The 22966-nt window shown below is 38.5% G+C and overlaps 3 protein-coding genes across 7 annotated transcripts; 2 read left to right on the forward strand and 1 right to left on the reverse strand.

Moving 5' to 3' along the window:
* The first annotated feature begins 1055 nt into the window (after nucleotides 1-1055).
* LOC103703333 lies at nucleotides 1056-8435 on the forward strand. Its single transcript, XM_008786149.4, has 4 exons — nucleotides 1056-1402; nucleotides 1513-2057; nucleotides 2187-2278; nucleotides 8012-8435. The coding sequence occupies exons 1-4, from the start codon at nucleotides 1312-1314 to the stop codon at nucleotides 8016-8018; spliced, it is 735 nt and encodes a 244-aa protein (XP_008784371.2). The 5' UTR covers nucleotides 1056-1311; the 3' UTR covers nucleotides 8019-8435.
* Nucleotides 8436-8833: 398 nt separating this feature from the next.
* On the forward strand, nucleotides 8834-16517 carry LOC103703334 (bidirectional sugar transporter SWEET2a-like). Of its 5 annotated transcripts, XR_003384920.2 has the most exons (9): nucleotides 10612-12319; nucleotides 12408-12464; nucleotides 12585-12621; nucleotides 12729-12945; nucleotides 13046-13204; nucleotides 13307-13426; nucleotides 13585-13714; nucleotides 14646-14706; nucleotides 16112-16500. XR_003384920.2 is itself a non-coding variant. In XM_008786153.4 (8 exons), the coding sequence occupies exons 2-7, from the start codon at nucleotides 12256-12258 to the stop codon at nucleotides 13696-13698; spliced, it is 711 nt and encodes a 236-aa protein (XP_008784375.2). In that variant the 5' UTR covers nucleotides 8834-9613; nucleotides 12126-12255; the 3' UTR covers nucleotides 13699-13714; nucleotides 16112-16517. The 5 variants fall into 5 exon arrangements, 4 of the variants coding, with proteins under 4 accessions (XP_008784375.2, XP_008784376.2, XP_026658879.2 ...); XM_008786153.4 differs by lacking the exons at nucleotides 12408-12464; nucleotides 14646-14706 and adding an exon at nucleotides 8834-9613 and having other exon boundaries at nucleotides 12126-12319; nucleotides 16112-16517; XM_026803078.2 differs by lacking the exon at nucleotides 14646-14706 and having other exon boundaries at nucleotides 13585-13730.
* A 113-nt stretch (nucleotides 16518-16630) lies between these two features.
* Nucleotides 16631-20310, reverse strand: LOC103703419. The gene has a single exon (XM_026803080.2). The coding sequence runs from the start codon at nucleotides 19634-19636 to the stop codon at nucleotides 18944-18946; it is 693 nt and encodes a 230-aa protein (XP_026658881.2). The 5' UTR covers nucleotides 19637-20310; the 3' UTR covers nucleotides 16631-18943.
* Nucleotides 20311-22966: the final 2656 nt, after the last annotated feature.

The raw sequence follows: 22966 nt of genomic DNA on the forward strand, positions 1-22966 counted from the left end.
AAAAATAGCTATAAAGTCTTTGGCTTGGGCATGGACACTTTGGTGCATGAAGCACAGCATCTGAATCATGTCTAACATAAATAAATTATAAAAAATGTTAGAATCCGGCCTTGGGACACCTCATGTGTATTTATTGCATCTCAAAGTTAACTTCAATGGTAACATATCAGCGGATGAAGCATATGGAGGAGTGAGATTTGTGATCAGATACCACCATGGCAGGTTGGTTGGGGCAGAAGATCGGCGCTTCTCTGGCTTGACTGTCATTGAGGCAGAGCTTCGGGCAGCATAAGAGGATATCTCTTATGCGAGGAGGGTACTTGATGCAGACAGGATATATCTCGAGAAAAATTTCTTCATGATGATCGATTGGATACTGAGAGGTGATTGATATGAGAATGGTCATCTACTGATTCGTGAGACTCATAGACTGGTTAGAAGGTTGGCCTCTTTTCGGACAGCATGCATGTATCGGGATACGAACAAAGTTGCAGACTATATCGTCTTCTATATTTCTCGACACTTTGAAAAGTTTTTTTTGGACTCCTGCCACTAAAATTTTCTCCCTTTTGTATTATTTTATTATTTCTGATTTGGCATGATGTGCATATGTAAAGAGTTATATGAATCCCGTTTTTTGTTTTAAAAAAAATAATAGTGTCGACCCTTTGAACAATGTCACGCCGTGTTAGCATCGTGTCCACTTTACAACCTTGTGAATCTGTCACGCTGGTGCTTGTAAGCAATATTTTATCAGGACATTTGCCGACTACAGCTAGATTAGCGACCACACGACGAGTACTTGTAACTAAATTGAATGGTGATTGACGTCGTCCGCAGAAGCACCGCGCGATGACCTTGAAACGTAGGTAAGCCTGCATGCCATTCATGAAGAGAGCAGAACTGCGGGAAGAAGGGCACCATAGACAAATCCTCTCATCTACTTCTTCGAGGCTTCGGCCCCCACCGTTTCCAGCCCTTCCATCTTCCCTCCCCCACCTTCCATTCCCCCCCCCCCCCCCCCCCCTCGTCTCCTCTCAAATAACTCAATGAAAGGCGAAAAAAATTCACAGAATCTTTCCCCTTCCATCTCTTTCATTCCAGACGCCTCCCCTTCCCAGTAACGGCTGCTTTATCTTCTCGCTCGCTACGCAACCAAATCCTATCTTTTAGACTGGTTTCGTGATTGGCCGGAAATAAAGGGTGCGGTGGCCCCCCTCGACAGTAGCAGCCCCCATAAGCGCTGTCTTCTCCCCGCTCCCTCTCCTTCGCTGGCACGTTCTCGCCAGCTATCAATCCAATCACCCCATCATGCCGTCAGGTGCGAAGAAGAGGAAAGCCGCCCGGCGGAAGAAGGAGATGGGCATCCACCTACCAGATTCTCCTACCAACCCTTCTCCTGGTCGCTCTCACCTTTCCTCTTCGCCCCCCCCCCAGCTTTTTCTCTTATTTAGCCTACTTTTTGGATGAAATGAGAACCTCCCTCTTTCTTGCGTTCTTTACTTGAGCCAGGCAACGGCGAGAGCCACGACTCCAAGGGCGAGACCAGCGACGAGGGCGAGGAGAGGAAGGGCGAATCTCCGAGATCGGAATCCATCGTTACCGCGATGGATAGCTCGGAGAACGGCAAAGAGAAGCCTGGTGAGGAGACCGCCAAGGTGACCGAGAATCCTTCAAAGGAGGAGAAGGAAAAGGAAAAGGTGGTCGAGGAGGAGACGGTGGCGATACCTGTTTCCAGGGAGGCTGAGGATGTGAGTGTCGAGCTGGCCCCGTCCGAGAAGGAGGAGGTGGGTGGCGGCGGCGGCGAGGGGTCCACTGAGGTTGCGGAAGAAAAGACGGCGGCGGCGGCGGCGTCGGTTGTTCCTGTTCATGAACCCGTTTTTGTAACCGAGGAGGTCGTAGAAGCTGCCGAAGCTGCGGCGGTGACTTCGGAGGCTCTAGCACATGAGAGTGAAGTGAAGCCGGTGCCTATTTTCGACGCTCCGGTGGATCCGGCTATCGAACAGCCTCAGCCTCGTGAGAGTGGCGAACTCTGCCATGAGAGTGAGAGATTTGAGGTAACTATCGAGATGTTAAAGCAAGCGTATCGGATTGACTGTTTCTATTATGCCTGCTTTATGCTCCACTACGGATTGACTGACAAGAATGTGCTGATTTTATTTGGGATTGATTCGAAACCCCCTTAGGCTTCCCCGGCCCCACCGGTGGAGCATCGCGCAACATGGTGGAACTGCTGTGGATTGTTTGATGTTTTTACAAGCTCCAGAGATGCTACCAGGTTAGAAAACTGCTAGAAACTCGTTATTTCTTATCCTTTATTAGAAGCAGCCAGTCTCCTAGACATGAAATTCAGAGTGCCTTATTGTCATTTTCTTCAAAAGTTAATTTAGATGTTTGCAGAGCTTATTCATCACTAGTTATGTGCATAGTTTGGTGAGTTTATCAATGAATTTGTTTATCTTTGGTTTTCCTTTTCAAAATTGATGATAGTGTAACGAGAGAACACTGTCATTGATGAAATAAAGGCTGAAACATGAAAGGATAAAACTTGTAGAGCCAAATAAGTGACATAACTATGAAGGATAAAATTACAAATGGATCCATCAAATTAAGTGTGAAGAGCACCAGTAGACTATTTGATGCCATATAAGGTCTTTGGGGTGTTCACTGTGGACCAGAGATAGCACAAGCAAGGAGGAGGTCAAAGATATAGGAGTCTTATGGCTGAGTAGATCAAAGAATGCTATGGTGTAAGGCTGGGAGCAGCATTGAATTTTTTTGAAGATATTTTACATTTGAGTTGAACTGTTTTGGATGGGAACCAACGAGTGAGAAGGATTCTCAAAGCAAATCCATAGTAAAAGGTTCTTGGCTTTTGAACTCTATGTTAACTGTTTGGTGTTAATAAATTGATTTTATTTGTTGAAATGAGTTTGGCACACTCATCTCTGTCCTTGACCATGCACCTGTTTTCTTTTAACCTACAAATTAAAAAGGACAGTATTATGACAATGCTCATTATGTGTTGTTATATTACATATTTTCTGTGGTATTATGATAATACTCGGATAAAGTTAATATGAGAAGTAAAAGCCTATGTTAAAAGATCCACAATTGGCATGCTACAATGTACTAGCAAAACCTGCTACAGTTCTTTTACCTTTAGAATACTGTAGTTGCTTTCTTCAGGGAAGTACAATATTTTACATCTTAAAACATACATACATATGTATGTGTGTATGTATCTATATATGACCTTCAAGATAAACCTAGCAACTTCAGCTATGCTACAACATGTGACCTTTTTGGATATTACTACTATCAAATATAGGAACCACAAAAGCTTAAGAAGTTTAACACAAACTAATATGGAAGTTAGACGCAAAACATGAGGCACCTTGTAAGTATTAAATTAGTAACATTCATTAAGAATGGGGAATACGAGGGGGTAATCTAATGTATAAATGACACGATTGATGGACTTACTATACAGAGAAGTTGAGCACAACAGCGTGTGGATATACTGCATTAAGTCCCATATCTCATTGTCATGCAGCAAAATTATGCAACTTGTGCACAGCCTCCTAATGATATTCATCTTTTCATTTTTATTTGGAGATTAGTCAGACAAAAAAAAATCTTGCTAGCACTTATTGGAGTGTCTCATGTGAAGCAGGGGTCACCTGCCTTTTGGCCTAACCTGGAACTTAGCCTTTTTGGGTTAGGTAGACTCAGAGGCATAGATTTTCATTAATATGAATGGGTACTGGATGTGGTTTCCATTACAAGGAGCAAACCCTGCAACAAAGATTCATTTGTTTGAGTGATTTGTCCTGTTACTTCAGGGTGCAGTGCTTGCTAACGAGGGGGTGTTTTCTCTTTCTTTGAATTAGGAGATCTGTAAGTGCACTGGGTATTAGATCAAGCCATTGTTTTTGTTCCAATGATTATTTCATGTTAGATTCTAATTGTGCCCCAATTTATTAGCTTTGAGCACAACATAATGTGCAGTGCCCATGTTGTATTTAGCATTGTTGGTGCAGTGACATGCATTGAAATGGAAAGATATGCAATAGTGCTTAGTCTGTGGAGAAGAGGTAACCACACTCTCTTGATTCTTGGAAGCGCTTAGTCTTCATCAATGAAATCAGGTTTCCAACATTACCGGCCGAGTAGCTAAAGTAACCTCTTCTTCATGGTCTACCAGTAATAGTTTGTCACGTGAAGAATATGTTTGAAAACCTATTAGTTGAGGCCCATTTGTTATGATTCCTTGCCTATTAACAACCATTATATAGAATTAGTGTTTAGCACATGCTATGCACGTGGCTTGAGGAGAGTGAACAATGTGAGAAGGAAGAAAAAGGCAGATAAATAGAATGAATAAAAAAAGTTGGCTGCGATAAATTTGGGATTTGAAAGATCATGTTCAGATATGTGGACCTCGAGTATTTTTTACTTTCTAGAATTGGACTTTAGTGGTTTTCTATATTTTTTCGAAGCTTTAAATGCTTTTTAAAATAATTTCCTTTTCTGATTGTATTTGAACTCTAAGAAGGGTAACTTAGTCATCAAATAATGCTACTACATAGAGGTATTTGGTCACAAAGAAAAGTATGGTCACAAAACCTTATCTCTTTATAATAGTAGAGATGGTAATTATACTAATTGGATGTTACCAAATCAAAATATTCCAACATTTCCTCTCTGTTGAAGAATTGATGTCAAAGCATCCAAGCTTGAATTTGAACTATACTGTTAATTGTGATTCTATGCTTTTGCGAGCATGTCTGCCATATGTTCTTTATAATTAACTTTTAGGATTAAGCAACTTTGTCAGTTCTTTCATTTTCAGATAAGAAGTTATAATCAAAGATATTATTGCTACTGAAAAAAGTTCAATGATGTTACTGCTTTGATTACTCATGAGAAACATAATAAGCAGCAATTTCACTAGTAATTGTGATATCACAATGTAACTTTGTAGTCTTTGACTTGGCACTTCATTTTAGCCGAAGTGACTTCAACGACCAGATCTCACATGTTGTATAAGACATTATGTAGTGGGGATCTTTCACTAGGGTTCCTTGCATAAATGTCAAAAGCTCTTTACAACCTCACATTCATGAATGATCCTGATAAAACAAGCATAATATTGCCAGCTCTTAGAAATGGAACAAAATACCATTTCATACCATAGTTATGTGCTATATCTACCATTCCAGTAGGCTATCAACACGTTGTTGGGGTTCATACCTGTTAAGCCATCTGTCTGGATCCATATAACTGAGTATTGACTTGTGCAAGTTCATGCCATTTTGGTACATACTGTACAAGCCAATACATGGCGGCATGGGCATGAACCATGCTGCTCATTTCAAACACATAATCAACATCCTGAAGAATCTTGTTTCTGTAAGAGACATTTCAAAGCTCTTCCTTTTATTTTTTTTTTCTCTGACCTTCTCTTTTGAATAATTCAAGGCTTTGTTTGTATACCAGATGTAGTGACCATGCAACATTATCAGTCTATACTGGACGAAAGGACAGAAATCAAGATAACCCATTCTTAGAATTATCCTTTTTGATTCAATTTGAAAACTCAAATTTAGATTATGTTAGTTTCCTTAATATCCAGTCAAACTGCAATAAAAGAAGATAGTGCATAAGAGGCATCACACATCTCCCTGGTGTATGTTAATGACATCCAGATGGTTTAGATGGGGATTTGATTCATTGATTACGATAGATAAAGGGGAGTTCTTTGATGTCTCTATTCCCCTGACAACATGGGTTTCAATTTGCAGCTTTGATACTTAATTCCACGTGATTTATTGTCATATGTATTTGATAATGAAATGTTTAACATCATAGCAATTTCATATATGACTAATAGTTGTATGGGTAGATAGTATATTGCCAGGGAATGCCAAGTAGATATACATAAATCGGAGATTGTGAACATGTAGTTTGGTTTTCTCACTCTTAAGTTAGCATATGAAGAGTCCTCACCATCCATATATGTTGCAAGAATGATGAAGGAAAACCAAATCAGAGGGATCTGCCTTCTAATTATAAAGAATATCGTAATCGAAAGTTGAAGATGCATGGTTGTTATTAGAGAATTACAAGAGATACACCCTTACCCCACCATGGGCTTATCCACATATCTGACTTGGTGGACTCTCGATTTGAGTGCGTCTCACATGCATAAGGTGGTGTCCTGTCAGGGAATACTTGGGAAACCAAGATCATGCGCTATGAAATTGATGTGATGTTTCCTTGCACAAGTAGAAAGCCTTGTATCATTTTTTTTTCCCACTATAAATGTTCTTTATTTATTCTAGGGAGTTAAATCCCTTTCGTTGTATCCATAATGCCTATATGGTGAAGAGTGATGTCTCTCTTTCTATTCTCACTTGAGAGTGACAAATTCAAGCATACATCTTTTACAGTATTACATCGTATCTGTAAACGTTGTATAAGAATGAGCAACAGAGGTCCATTAAGTGGGTTTTACCTGTCAATGTTAATGCACAGACTCAATTTACGTTTCAAGCATAAGAATATTGCCATGAAAAGTCCACGATGCATGGCTATGTACATGTGAAAGCAAGTGTCATCACATCAATTTTGTCGGTTTTGAACAGAGGCCTGTATACAGGGTATGGACTGTCCACCTTGTGCATCTGAGATCATGGGAATCTTGATTCTCTCGAGTTGGGTGTGTTGATTTATCAATGGACTCACATACCTCAACTTTTACAATATATACTAAATCCTGCTCCCGCCGCTACCCCTTTCATACCAGCGTCATGCTGTAGGTGTTGAGATAGCTATTTTAGTGGTGGTATTTAATGTTCACACTTGACAACGATATTGTAGTGCACGTGAAATACATGACATTCTACCTAGATGTGATTCTACTAATATATGATATTCCCAGTTACCAGCATTTCATGTACAAAAGTAAAGTGGTGAAATACTGTGGTGATTAGATGGCTTGTTTGGACCTGTGCACACTATCTGTTTGATTAAAGGCTGAAGTCGTGGTCGGGTTGGGCCATCTTGGTGACCAACAGCTTCTTTATATGTATACTGAAAGAGGGGGAGTGGTGGGAGCCAGATACAATCATAAAAACACGGGAACACCTGACCCTTATATGTGTGTCCAATTAAAAACTTAGAGAAGAGGCATGAATTGTTGTGAAAACGCCACAGAACTTTCTTCTCTTCAAAATTTAAGTATCTATTCATCATTTGATGCCTTTGACAAATAAATATCAGATTTTATAGTGAGTGTGTGTTTGGAATTTCTATTTAATACAATATACTGTCTTCTGTCAGTTGAAAATTATGACACGTGGCTATTTTCTGTTGCTTATGCTAAAACAGCTTCTTTTTCATAATACACGAGTTCTCTAAATTTTCTTATGTGGCTTATGTGTTGTAGTTTAAACCAAGTTCCTTTGAGATGCATTTCCTACTCAGATTTCCTGGTAGGTGGTTCTAAGAAATGGACAACTTGGCTTCTCTAGAACTGAGAACTTTGTGGGAATGCAGCGGGAACTCTATTAATTACTCGCAGAAAACTGGAAACTATTTCTTAACGGTTTCCTTTTGTACTTATGATGATTTCCATGCATTTCTCACATGTTAACACCCATTCCATCTAAACTACTTGTATTGTAACCACTCTAAATAACTTCTACTTGTATTTAAATCTGTATTTTAAATCTAAATTAATTTTCGTAATAATTTGAAGTTGTTCCTTGAACTGCCAGTGCGAGAAAAGACATATTTGTTTTTATGGCTTTCTGCCGCCACAAATACATATAATGGCTATCTGGCCATTGATGTTGTGAAACTGATGATTCTGCTTTCTTAATTTTTTTGTTCACTGCATGTGCTGCTATGTGCCATTGCTTACATGTATTTCACTGTATGTACTTTTTCTTTATACACTATTATGCCCACTTTAACATGTTTTTCTACCATGTCATTCAAGCAGAACTTGAAGATGCATCAAGAAAGAGCAATTCATGAAGATCCCTATATCAAAGCTAGGATGCTTTTTTTAGGTGGGTAATGAACGTAGACGACAAAGGTAATTGGATGGTCATCTGATGTGTGCTCTTATGGTTCATGGTTAGGATGCCAACATCATTGGCTCGTCAACTATTTCTGGTTTCTTTGTGCTGATGTCTGTATGATTTTTGATTGGTTTTCTGATGTAAAGTCTTGCACCATGCCAAAGTATGTCCATGCCTTTATTGCTGGAAAACCTTTCTGCTGCAAGGTGTGGATTTTGATCGGTTGCTCTTGTTGGCTTGATGTGCTTGTGAATGTGTGCAATATCCATAAAACATATTCTTTTGGCATCTCTTGTCCAATTTTATCAGATGTCCCTTGAGTGACATCTTTTGTTTATTTCATGAGTGGTTTTTATATGAAAGTGTGATAATGTGACATCTGATTCTGTAATGTCAATAGACCACAGTAACCCCAATTAAGTTAGATTAATTGATTTACTGGAAAGCAACTCATGAAGCACAAAACCACATTTCTTCTAGATCAGTTGACGTGGGAAAGCTAATGACTGCAGAAAACAAGATGCTGTTCCCGCTGCATTCCACCTTATACTGCTTGTTTTACTTGGAGAAGCACTTCAAGCTTAAATTGCTATTCCTTCTAGCAATAGATGCTACTGATTTTATTACATGCAGTTGCTCTCCAGGTAAGCATTCAAGCCATCTTTGCATGAACTGCATGAAGTGGATTAGTGAACTTAGCATGTATGGCCTACTTAGGCTACTTAACGTCGAGTGCTTCACCTTTCTGAGAATATGATCTTCTCGACCTGTAATTCATGGTCAGTGCAGAATTCACTGTCCTTGATGACAACCATTGCCATGGCTCACCATTTCCCAGTCCAGCTTCAACAGGTATGGTAGTACTAATAACAGAAGGAGGGAAAATCTGCACAGGTACTTGCTTTATCAATTTAGGTTCTGAATACTAACTTCTACCAATAGATGCTACTGATTTTATTACATGCAGTTGCTCTCCAGGTAAGCATTCAAGCCATCTTTGCATGAACTGCATGAAGTGGATTAGTGAACTTAGCATGTATGGCCTACTTAGGCTACTTAACGTCGAGTGCTTCACCTTTCTGAGAAATCCGATCTTCTCGACCTGTAATTCATGGTCAGTGCAGAATTCACTGTCCTTGATGACAACCATTGCCATGGCTCACCATTTCCCAGTCCAGCTTCAGCAGGTATGGGAGTACTGATAACAGAAGGAGGGAAAATCTGCACAGGTACTTGCTTTATCAATTTAGGTTCTGAATACTAACTTCTAGCAATAGATGCTACTGATTTTATTACATGCAATTGCTCTCCAGGTAAGCATTCAAGCCATTTGCATGAACTGCATGAAGTGGATTAGTGAACTTAGCATGTATGGCCTACTTAGGCTACTTAACGTCGAGTGCTTCACCTTTCTGAGAAATCCGATCTTCTCGACCTGTAATTCATGGTCGGTGCAGAATTCACTGTCCTTGATGACAAACATTGCCATGGCTCACCATTTCCCAGTCCAGCTTCAGCAGGTATGGTAGTACTAATAACAGAAGAAGGGAAAATCTGCACAGGTACTTGCTTTATCAATTTAGGTTCTGAATGCTAACTTTATAATATGGTTGGAGGTCGAAGTGCCTTTTTTATTGAGTCTAAAATTTTGATTCGGATATCATTGGCAAAGGACAGAATCTGGCCGTTCCACCTTGCACTTTTATTAGATACCTAATGTCGGTTTACCTAGGTGCGGATTAAGGCTTAGATTCTTTCAGTCTGTGCCTCGGGATATTGAATCTCTCCAATCATATATGTCTTGTGAAATTTTAGACAATTGTTGTTTGATCTATGATGTTATAAAGAACATAGTTCACAAGAGTGGATGGTAGCTAACCTGATATTCTGTCCGCTTGAATCGAACAATCTAAGACTGGAAAAAACTAATCCTCAGGACTCGTAGGTCCATAAAAATATATCCCTTTTTATTGATCTTGTCATATGCATTTCACAAGATAGGATCATAGTCATCACCGTCCAGATTCAAACATAAAGCCTCCCCCACGCAGAAGCTGAGGAGCACTCATGTCCGGCTCTTTAGATTAATAAAAGCAATTGATGCAAAAGGAATTTATATTTCACAAATTTTATTGGGGATCATTGCTACGTAGGAATATCATGGGCCACATTAGACGTAATCTGAAATCCAGGCCCATGACACTCCTACTTTACCCTGGCGATGGGCTAAAAATTGGTCCTGTTCAGTATTATCAAATTTCCAGTCCAGGCCTGTTCTGGCAAATATTTTAGCCCAGCCTGTTCAATTTCACGTTGTTTACTACCAAAAAAGAAAAAAGAGAAAAAAAGATAATAAAGCTAAAGTGCACAAACTTTTCAACTTGCCAAATTCTAGTGGCTCTCACGGTGCTGTAAGCACGGGGGGCCAATTGTGACCACATCTGGTCTTTGGGACCACCGCCGGCACGAGCTAAGAGCTTTTTTTTTTTTTTTTTTTTTTATAAAAACGGCCATTCATATAGCTCTATTGTGAGTATATTCTGCCAAGTCACAAGAAACACGCGCTAAGATCTTTCGATCAATGTATTAAGGGTGAGCATCGGCAAGCTGTGCCCTGTCAATCAATTTAAGCCACTAGCATGCTAACTTCTAAGACCAGCAGTGTTGATCCATCATTATCTGTCTCATTGCTCGAATAGACGCAACCATTTTATAATTTGGCTGCTCTGCATAAATGCTGTTAGTCCAATTTATCTCTTGCGAGCTTGGACTGAATTCACACAGCGACACCTCGATCTAATATCAACCTTGTGTTTTGACATTGCTGTGTGGCTGGCTGCATGGCTTAGTTGTCCATAGAGAAGCGTGACTGTTAATGAGAGCGAGATCTTTTTTTAAAAAAAATTGGATTGAAAAAAGAGATGCCTAATTTTTAAAAACAAGGATATCGTAAATCACATTTTCAAATAAATCACTAACTCATGTTTTTTCTTCGTGATATTATGATTAGAGGTGCTAGCAAATCGTGTTCTAGTCAGGTTTGGTCATACTCATATCTCGATCCAAAATGTGCAAGCTCGAACCCAATTAACACTCCACACCATGCCGAACATATGGGGCTTACCATCCATAGCAAGTCCACTGAAACTAGGACAAAGTTTGAAACCGGATCAGAGTTGTCATTGATCAAAGATGCTCTCCTCCCTCATCCAATCTTAACGGTAGGGAAGGGAGAGAAACTGCGAAATTTAGCCACTGAAGTAATGTCCATTTCGTGATGAGGGTGGTGTTGTTGCTGCCATAGTGCAGCCATTTTGGATTCTGATGCTTTTTTTTATTATTATTATAAATCTTATTCGGAGGGGGAAAGAGGTACATCGGCTTAGTTTTCTAAGATCAACAAAACAAAGTCCTTCATGTTTAAAAGAGGCTGGTATAGTAGAAAGTGTTGGCTTGGAAATTTTTGTGAAATTACTTAGAACTTTTAGGCAATGAATGCTCCTACTTGTAGATCTGGATGAGGTTTTTTTCTTCATTGTTTTTTCTTACGAGCATCAACATTTTCGATCCTAATCATCAGACATTTGGTTTGGAGCCACTTAGCTTTTTTTTTTCTCGCATTTGTTTCTCTTCCCTCTGAACAATGTAACTCCTTTTTATCTCTCATTTCTATTGTAAATATAATTAATCTTCAATAAAAGCTTATCCGTTAAAATATTATTTTTTTTATTTTGTGGTACAATTTTGAATGTTAGATTTGGTCAAATGTTCGAGATATGGACGAGAGAATGTGGTCCGGAGAAACGACGGGGACTCCCGACAAGGAGCCGTACGGGAAACAATCATTCATTTTGATTTTTTTTGTTCTTTTTTCCGATGGAAAAGGCGACAGAGAAGCCACCCAAATTTTATTATAGATTTGATTTTTCTAAACACGGCAAAATAGAGAGAAGCTGGGTGCCCTTCAGATTTTGGGTGGGACCCCAACAAAGTAAGGGCACGCTTCTCACGTTTAATTTTCCTCCTCCGCAGACCTTATCATCCGCGATAAGCATCCTTCCCAACTTGCGTGGCGGAGAGCAGTTCACATACAAATAATAGGGAAGAGAGAGAAGGGGGGTTTTGTTTGACTTGCCTCTGTTAATTTGCTACCGACGAATTGATGATTCCTCCGGTTTCAACATCCGCTTTCTATGCCATCTGCAGCGAGGCTGCTGGAGTTGCTGGTATGCATTAATCTCTCTCTCTCTCTCTCTTTCTCTGTGTGTGATGCCAAGTGTGATCTGATGTAGTTCTGCTATTTTGGTGCATAAGATTCTCTTCTTCTAGAGAAAAATGGTGGCACCAACTCTTCAATCGTGACATTTAAAGGTTGATGGGATTTCATGCAACAATTTAGGAATTTTCCACACACATAAATGATGAACGACATGGCGACCAACAGGCAAACTGAAAACCCACTTAACTCTTCTCTCTTTCGCATGCTTGCAGGTAATCTTTTTGCGTTAGGGTTGTTCATCTCACCGATGTGAGTCCAAACTCCGCACCGCGGCTTCCCCTCCTGTTCCGGTTGTTGCATTGCAGAGTTCAATAATCTCGCTCTCATGTCATGTTTTGCATCATGTTTTTTTTCAGACCAACCTTCAAAAGGATCGCCAAGAATCGATCCACCGAGCAGTTCTCAGGGCTGCCGTACGTATATTCCCTCCTCAATTGCTTGATCTGCTTCTGGTACGGACTACCCTGTGTCGCCCACGGCGTCATCTTGATTGCTACCGTCAATTCCATTGGGGCTATCTTCCAGTTGGTGTATGTTGTTCTCTTTATTAAATATGCCGACAAGACAAACAAGGTACAACTTCTTTCTTTCTTTCTTTCTTTCTCTCTCTTTGGAATTCCATTTGTCATGTTTATTGCTGTGATTAATTAATTTACTCCGTTATTGTGCGCAGCTGAAGATGGCTGGACTTCTGATATTGGTCTTCTGTGCCTTCGTTCTTATCATATGTGTTAGCCTCGAGTTGTTTGACAACGGGAGACGGCAGATGTTTGTTGGATATCTGAACGTCGCCTCTCTCATTTCCATGTTTGCATCCCCATTATTCATCATTGTACGTTCTGTTTCCAGTTGATCTATTGGCTGCTTGCTTTCCATTAGTATAGTGTTTGTTTTCATTCATTGGAGCATTTCTTTTGGTATTTTTGTTTGTCAGAATTTGGTGATCCGGACGAGGAGCGTCGAGTTCATGCCTTTCTATCTTTCTCTATCGACCTTCCTGATGAGCATCTCATTCTTTGCATATGGAATGTTGAAGCATGACTTTTTCGTATATGTAAGAGTTTTGATGTATATTTCTTCATTTCTTGTTATATTCTTTTACAGCACATTGGAACTTAATTACTACAGCAATGATAGCACAGACAACTTGCAAATAGATTTTGCTTCTTCAATAATTCTTGCTTTCTTTTTTTTTTTGCTCTTGAATTTTAGATGCCGAATGGGATTGGAACGATCCTAGGGGTCATACAGTTGTTGCTCTATGCCTATTACAGCAGGAAATCGAGAGAGGATTGTAGATTACCGCTGCTAGTGTCATGTGAATGATGCATTTGGCAAAGAGGTTAGATTGGCAACATGTATTCACTTCTTCTCTTTTCTGGAGTCCAAACATTCCCACAATCTTGGGACATCTCTATGCTAAACTTTTTCCAGTTATGCATCAGATATTGTTAAATCGGAACAAGAACCAATCACACTAGATAGAGTAGATCTACAAGTTGTAGCATGTTTTTAAATTATGAAACTAGGGAGACCATCTAATTTAGCTTGAGTGTGGTTTTACCATTAACTTATTTGGAAAACAAGACCGATGACTTTTCCTGATGGGGAGATTGAACTGCATGCTTTCGATACATAACGTATTCTTCCTCAAGGGGCATGTGGATTTCTACTACCAGAAAGTTATGCTGTTTCAGTTTGTATTCAGAGCATGTCATATCATAAATGATAAAAAAAAAAAATGTTACTAGCAGTAAACATTTCAAGGATTGAATTCACTATCCCACAGTTGTCAAGTGTGTCCATTGTGGGTTGATCAGAACAAGGGCATTCATGGATGCATACACCTTTTAGTTGATAAACCTCTTCTGCCTAACTGTCCATATCCATGTTCAACAGAGAGAAAAAATATACAGGGTTTATCTTTCAAAAATCAGGATTTATGTACCGTACAACAGATTGCCTTAAAATACTAAGATTATTTAATATATGATTTTTTCTGAATTGTGCTACCAGAAGAATATATATGCTTCACAAATGCACTTTTGACTTGATTCAATAGAAGAAGATGTATTCTTATTCCAGAGATGTATACAGTATTGCGGAAATGGTATGATATTCATTTAACAGATTAGACACTATCTTTATATAGTGAAAACATAGCCTATTCTGATTTTCAGTTTATTGATTTAAAACTTAAGTGCTTATTTATGTTTAAGTAAGGTTATTTTAGTCTCTAATTCCAGAAAAACTTTGATCCCTGCTTCATTCAGACTTGTCGAACATGGATTAAGTTTTGAGTTGATTGTATGCCTATCTACCATTCTCCAAGTAGTAAGCTTCTCTTCTTAATTTTTTGAAATATCAAGCACATTTTCTATTTTTTGAGAAGGTCTTCAGGTTTCTTACTTTCTGGGCTGGTTTATTATCAGGTTTTACTTGTAAGTTTCTGATCAGTCACTTGCTGTGGTAGCTCAGAGCGCTTTATCAAGAATCAAAAGATTGAATAACAACTAAAACTTTACATGGAAGCTTCATAATTGTCACCTCTAAGTACTTAACATAAGCAAAAGTATGGAAACAAATTCATAACTATATAGTAATGAATGCATCAATTGATATAATGTCCCTAGCACTGCTATATGTTAACCATGCATAGGTATGGGCAGATGGATTTTGTTGCATGAGAGCATCTGAATAACACATTTAAGGTGAATTAGGATAAATATAGGAGAAAAGGGGACACTCTTACATCAATTACAAGTGATAAATTGCTGCTTGCTGGTAAGGACATGGATCAAAAACGAGTTAGATCCATAGACTTGCCATTCTTAGATGTCAAAAAGGACAGATGCCTAATAAGTAAAGCTGCAACTTGCACTATGATGCACCATGAAGCAATATCTTATATCTGGCTATAAAATCCAGCACATTTAGGATTTCCAAGAGTACATATTATAGCAGAAGAATCTCTGCTAATTTGGTCATGATCTATCTGATTGTTTACATTGTTAGGCTTTCATTTGTGGGCGTAGCTAAAGCTATGGCATGAAAATCCTATATTCCTTGGAGAACTCATGAAAATCGAAACCGCAACATATTCATTGACATCCAGTTAAAAGGCAGATATAAGGGTGAACTCATTATGGTAATATGAAATATCCCCTGAATTAATGCAAAATTTTGGACATAAATGGCATTTACATTAGATGAATGATTATTTACCATTCTTGAACAACTGGAAAGTTCAAGTTTTTATCACAAATTGTTCAATACTTACTCATGACTTATATATGAAATGCCCGTGAATTACAGACTGATGCTGTTATTTCTTGTTAAGTGGTAATGGTGCTAGTACCTTGATTCTGATATTGTTATTTTACCTTTCCTGTGCTTGCTATTGCATTTTCTATTTTTCTGGGAACCAAATTTTTTCTGCACTTCTGGCATATACTTTGAATTTCTTCCAAGCCAAGAATTTTCCCAACTGGCAGGAATATTCTTGAATGCTGAACTTCGGATTCTGGATAAAATTCATTTTGCTTCCATCAGGGCTACTCTTTGTTTCTCCGATGAGTAGAATGCATCATGACATTGTTTTGCCTATAGTTACCTTCATGAATATATTTTTGAATATTATTAAATTGTTCAATATTTTTTTTTTTTCATCCTTTTCGAACATCAGTTCATATTCATATTTTTATGATGCACTGAAGCAGTTCTTTTCTCCTTGGATCAGATATATGTGTTGTACCTGAACTGAGAAGTCAGCCAACTACGACCTCTGTATGAAGACCATTGTGTGGTGAAGTTTGACTCCTCGTTTTCATATATTGGGAGTAGTCCCAGGTAATACCCTGGAAAAGTTTATTTTAAGTGACTTATGGAAGACTATAGCGAGCATTTCTGCTGGTTCAGAATTTTCCTGGCCAAGGCCTGATGATGATGTCTGGTTTGCCTTTGTATGTACTGGTGTGTTTTGTTCTGTGTAGCCAGTCAAGCCAGTATTGTATTTGCATCTGTGATATTGAATTTTCATGCTGTTTTTTTTCGTTTTGAAGTGTCTTTCGACATGAGAAAACATTGCCTGTGAATTCTACATTTATTTATGTTTAATTATTTGCTTAATTTTAATTTAAAAAAAAGTCTTGTTGGTGTTTGAAGTGTCCCTACATGGAGGGCGTCTTTGGAAATTTTGTTAATCACATCTTACAAGCTTCCAATATAAATAGATCTTCAGATATTTTCTTTAAATTGAACCTTATAAAAATGAATACCAGTACAAAGGCCCTATGGGAAGCTTGTGTTCTTATGAGTGGATAGCTTTATGTATTTTTACCGACAGAATAACTTTTATTCATAAGCTGAAGATGCTCATCATGGTACTCCTAAGTCCTAAACCACCTATTTCTGTGATCTTGCATATTTTTGAAATGCAAGCCATGCAAAATTAGGTCTTAGATTGAAATTTCAAGAAATTCTGATTCATAGGATTGAAAAATTCTTTTCTTGAAGCACATGGTTATCTCTTACCTTATTATCTGTTTATTAGAATTTTGTTTTGTTTCTTTAAAGATCCAACATCTATAAGAATTCTCAATACTCAGTTCAAATATTCTAGACACACAAAGAAAAACAATTTTCAATCTAAAACGTGCACAATCACATCTTACTACTTTTGATCATCTGATTTTAATGGCTGAAGGATGTAATTAAAAGAAAAGTTCTACAAAGGTGAATGTTAACCATATTGATAAAGTATTGTGCAATCATCGTAATCTCGTCAAGAGTTCTTGTTCTTACAGGGCGAAGAACAAAAAGGAAGAAGTCTTGTTTAATTGTTTCATGATGCACTGCAAGGTCATCACCTAACATTACCTATCTTAGGATCCTTGCTAGGTGATTTTAGATTCAAAAGTTAGTAGAACAAGGACTCTTGAATGCAAGTTTGTGATGGTAACTTGTCATCATTCTCTTCCACATAAAGGAAGAGAAGACATAAAGTTGATCTGGCTGATTCTAACAAATTAAACATTTTTGCTGTGTTTTGATTTCTTAACCCCAAGCTGTCCAACCTATTTAAGAATATGATTGTGAAATTATCTATGTTTTATGATCTCGGTGGATGGATTATTTATTGAAGATGGAGACATCATGCGATGCTCAATAAAACCGACAGAATTTCATAACATTCAATTGTTTTCCATGTGTTCTTATTTATCATTGTAATCGGTGATCTACTGAGCTAGCCACATATGGAAACTGAATCAACAGCTGAATTTTATGTCACTATGCTGAATTTAGAGTAACATCCTGTTTGTCGTGCCGAGTCAAAAATTTAGGGCCTGCTTGATATTGCTTTTATTTTCAAAAGTCCAGGAAGAAAAGGAACTAGACTGAATAAGTTGTATGATTAAACATTTTGTTTTTTCAAAATTGTTTGTAAAATCTTCATAGCTTTTGATAGCAAAGATTTATTGCTTTCAGAAAAGAATGAAAAAAAAATCAAAGGATAGCAGAAATTTTGTGCAAATGCTATCTTTAATATTAATATCCTTATGGTATTTCACTAAATCGTAGAGAAACAATAACACAAAAACAATAATGGTGCCAAACAGGCCCCTTTGTTGCTTGCTCAGCCATTCTAATTAGTTACCCAAAAGTTCTTTAATCACAATTTGCATCGAACTTTCTCAATCTAAACATTGACAGCAACCTAGATGCTTCTAATCCTTTATGTGATATCAATAGAAAAAGCAAAAATGATAAAATGAACAATGATTTCACATGTCTTAAACTCTTACATGCTTGCATATACCATTTATGTCTCTCCTCATCCAACTGTTTTTGTAGTGATGCTTGTATTACAAATATAAAATTAATAAGAAATTCCATGAAAGCAGCAGTCAATTTCCACTCGAGCACAAATGGAAGAAATAGCATATGTGCTAATTACTGCAAATGGATGTACTCATCTTCTACAGCTCAACAACTTTATTCTTCTTCTGCAACTCAACGATAATGATAAGGTAGAGAGCATTTATAGCAAATCCTTAAGACTAGTCCCAACTGGTGTTTGTTTTGCCTGCGGATACACGAGAGAAATAATCACTGAGAATGGAAGTTATTTCTGGTCTGTTTGCTCTGTTCTAATCCCAGCATGACATGCAGTACTATTTTAGTTACATTTAATTTGCAAACAGATGCAAGGCATCAAACAAAAATGTGCAAGCCACTGGTATATTGAAGAAACATCCCTCACAATTTCAGAATTAGAGAACAGAGCCTCCACAAGGCAAAAAAAGAAAAAGAAAAAAAAAAGAAAAAAAAAAACTTCTGTTTTCATGCTGGTGAATTCACTAGTTATTAGAACTACTTGCCTACTTCCTTGTTTAATCTCAGAAGACTGCATGCTTCCCACATGTATAGAATTATACGTTTCTGTGTTTATTTTCCATCCCTTGTGAACTTGGTATGGTAATGGACATCAGTACATATTCCAAGTACGTTGTATGGTATATTTATCATTCCCCTGAGGAAGAAGAACAGCAATGGACCCTAACTACAACGATCAGGGGGAAAAGAATTTGCTCACCTGATGCAGTGCGTCTTTGTTGGAGCTGTTGTGGAGGCGACGCCCGTGTTCATCATAGAGGATGAGACCGCTGAATCTTGGCAGCTCACATCTCTCCCCCATCAGTATCCTCCTCTGCCAAACGGGCAACCCCGTCGTGTTCTCACATCCTTCTGGTCCTCCTTGGTCATCCATCATCTCCATTCCTTCCTGCGACTTCTTACCATTCTCCAACTCCGCCTGCTCTGCCCCTTCGTTCCCATGCAATGAGCTTGTCAGAACTTTCTTGATCACTCCCCAACTGGACGCCGGCTGTTCATCTGCCGGCTTACCGTTGGGTTCCTTCTTGTTGGTAACTTCAGCAACTCCCCCTGCTTGCTCCGCAGTTTTCTCAGTGAGAATCCTCTTCTTTCGGAGGGTTGCTGATGCACAGAGTCCCACCATGGCTGTAGCAGCCAAGATGAAAAGAAGCAGAGCTTCTTGTGCTGAAGAAAGCTTCCATTGGTGTGTGGGATCGCTATGAGTGCCCATTGTTGCTTGCTTGCTTGCTTGATGCTCGGCAGTAGTAGTTCGTTTCTTGAACTGAGGGAGGAAAGTAGGTTTTAAATGGGTGTCAAGGCTGGTATGCTGGTGCTCTCTTCGGCTGGGTTCTTCTGAAGTAATGCCAAGAATAAATGGGCTTTCCTTCATGTGCGGGGTTCGCGTGAGCGTCGCGGCGGACCTGAATGCATACTCGGCATTTGCCTTGTTAATACTTAGCCGTTGGGGCTGCACCGTTTTGGAAGCGTTGGTTCGCTCACGGGAGTTTGTTTCTCTGGGTTTCAAGTCGCATGAGAAGTTGTTTGCCTCCCAATCTTTCCTTTCACATGTCTCCAGGCAGTACCAGGAGCAAACCTAAGGTTCGGCTCTACCGTCTTATTATTTTACCCAAACTGGGTACAACCCTGGGGGTTGCAATCTGTGCTCGAATCTTGAAAATGTTTCCCCGATCACTTTTTTGATGTGGCATGACGCCATCTGTGATGCATCGCTCTCATTCGCCCGCAAGCTTGGCCAGGCAGTTGCCGCGATGAGGGGCATAACAAACAATCAGCCACAAGGAAACCATCCTCAGGTCTTTGATATAGGTGATTCTTGAACCAGTTCTTTGTGACTGACTGGGAAAAGAAAATAAATGCTTTGGAGATCCTTTCTGCTCCAACAAAAAAGATGCTTTTTTCATTTTCCAAATGAAATTTTCTAGATATGCTGCTGGAATGGCCAATAGTTAGCTCAGCTGCGGCACCACTCTTCTAAAGATAATTATCATCGTATTACTGAAAAAATAAATAAATTAATTAATTTAATGTATGGTATCTTTTTAGTAAAAGCACATAAGAGTTGAGTCCACTAATCCCAAATTCCAAGTTAAGATATAAGAAAATCTAATTTAGATATTTTTTTAAAAAAAATAGGTTGTCGAATATTTTCTCAAGTTTGAGCTTCACATGCAATACCCCACGTTCTTTTCTAAAAGACTAGTTACAATGTATTATTTAAAATTTTTGGTATTGTATAAGTTTTCAAGATCTGCCTGATGCATAGTCAATATAAAACCAAATATTCTCATATATATACCTGTACGATTTTTCATATATTCTCTTCGTTTAAGCCTTAGTATTTTCTCCGAGCAAAATATGATGGACCAAAAATTGTATGGGCTCGGTGTTGGCTGGACCGGCCCTTTGGACCATTAGGGCGTGCATTGCGCGTGCGAGGGAGAAAGACTCTATTTTCTCCTCCCGTGATTCAATGAAAGAGAGAGTTCTACAGCATGCCAGACTTCGGCAAAAACCTAGAAAAATCCATATAAATCATCTTTTGGTCCTCTCTAGACACTCCACCATCGAAAAATACCCTTCCAATGTGGCCGATTTTGAGCTTTTCGCTGAGAATCCCTTGAGTTTCTGTTGAGATATTTTGTCTGACCACCATTGATACCTCACCGAAGACGAGGTAAGGACCGCTGCCCTTCTTCTTCTCTCTTTTCTGGTTCCTAGGCCATCATCACTATTGCTCGGATTCAAGCCGGCAAGTCACCGGATTTCTTTGAAACAAGGTCTCCCCTGTTTTGACCGTTCGTTCCTTTGTTTGCCATCCACCCTCGGGCATGCCTCATCTTCCGGATCGCCGTCGCTGTCTTGCCACCGGAAACCACCGTGAATCGCCGCTTACCGGCTACTACAACCATCTGAGATAGCTCTCCACCTTCCTCTGTTTTGAGAAGGAGAGAGAGAGAGCCTTCACGGTTCTCCTGCCCCTCTCTCTCTTTCCTCTCTCCAATTTGATGGGGAGGGCTTTTGTACGTGCACCGTATATAGTCAGTCGATCAAGGTGGGCCCGTGCGGGCTGGTACATATTGTGTGTGAGTTTATCATCTGTTGAGATAAAAAAATTTCAACACAATCACCTAATTGTGGATAAATTGGTACAGAGATGTATCACTTACTAATGATTAAATTAAATAAATTACATTATCGTCTATATGATTGCGAATGTTTATATATGTTGGTATTTGTATTATGCACTGAAGATTTGATGTTGCTTAGATTATGATGTTATTTATTCTAGCCTTGTATGAAACTTATTAATTTGTGCTTAAGTATAGTAATCATGTAGAGTGTGTATGATTTAAAGAAAATCATGATTGTATGAAGGGACATGGATGGCATCTGCATTGATTGGCCATGCAAAAAATATGGTGTATGTGTTGTATGAGGCTTGAGCTGAGATGCGACATTGTGTTTGACCTACTATAGGCTAGAGTATGGTTGTAACTAGTTTAATACTGAAAAGTCAATTCCAATAAATGAACCGCACTTAATCATAGTTGTGATATAATTAAATTGAATTTTGTATAATTATAAGAGTAGGGAAAAGGAAGCATCTGAATTAGCCGGCCATGTGTGGAACGTAGTGTATCGGTCGGGAGTTAAGATATGATATTATGGTTGTCAGCCATGAATGGAAGCATGGCATATGTTTGGCCTGCTACGGGCTGAAGCATGGAAATGACTATCAAATCAAGATGGTAAATTGTGTTTAGTCAAATTTTGTATAACTATAAGATCGAAGAAAAGATGGTATCTGGACTAGCTGGCACATGTGAAATATGGTATATATGATATCAGCTGTGGGCTAAGATGCGATATGATGGTTGCCAGCCATAGGCAAAAGCATGGTGTATGTTTGGCCTACCACAATTTGGAGTATTAGCAGGATTAGTCTAGTGTCGGAATGATAATATTGTGACGATCCGACTTGTGTCAACCATATAATGATAAGAAATCTCACTGAATTACTATTAAATAGAATTGTTGATTGGGTAATATATGATGTGTATAATAGAACTGTGGCAATACATGACATGCATCTCAAGACTTCTATTATGGTGACATATAAATATATAACTGAGTTGTTATATGGTTAAAACTTGATGTGATTGCTGGCATGGCTTATATGTATGTTATATAAATACATGCATTAGATTCGTTAAGCATTTATTCAAGTATCAAATTGTTGATGTGAATCTTGCTATTTTTCTATTAGTTATATAGTTGTTAAAAGCTATTTTTCATCTTCATGTTGGTATACATGCATGGAGGATTTGTACTAGGCTGTAAAGCTCATATATCTTATTGCATTTTTTTTTCTTTTTTTAGAGTCGTAGGATGCCTAGTTTCGGATGAGTTTGGGCATAGAGTTCAAACAATGGAGCCGTTGGTTAGATAGTTGATTTTTTGATACCATATGAACATTTAAAATTTTGTAATTGAATAAACTTTGCTATTTGCAAATGGGGGATTTAATTAGTTGGATTATTATGGCTAAATTTCATGATTTAATTTGATTTTTCTTGTGTTATTATAATTGTATTCATCATATAGGCCTTGCATGATCTCTAGAGCATTGCTTTAGTGTTCATATGGTTGTGTCACATAGTAACCTGAGTGATGGGTTGAGGGTGTGATACTAAGGATC

The sequence above is a fragment of the Phoenix dactylifera genome, chromosome 8, assembly GCF_009389715.1.
Source record: "Phoenix dactylifera cultivar Barhee BC4 chromosome 8, palm_55x_up_171113_PBpolish2nd_filt_p, whole genome shotgun sequence".
Lineage (NCBI taxonomy): Eukaryota > Viridiplantae > Streptophyta > Magnoliopsida > Arecales > Arecaceae > Phoenix > Phoenix dactylifera.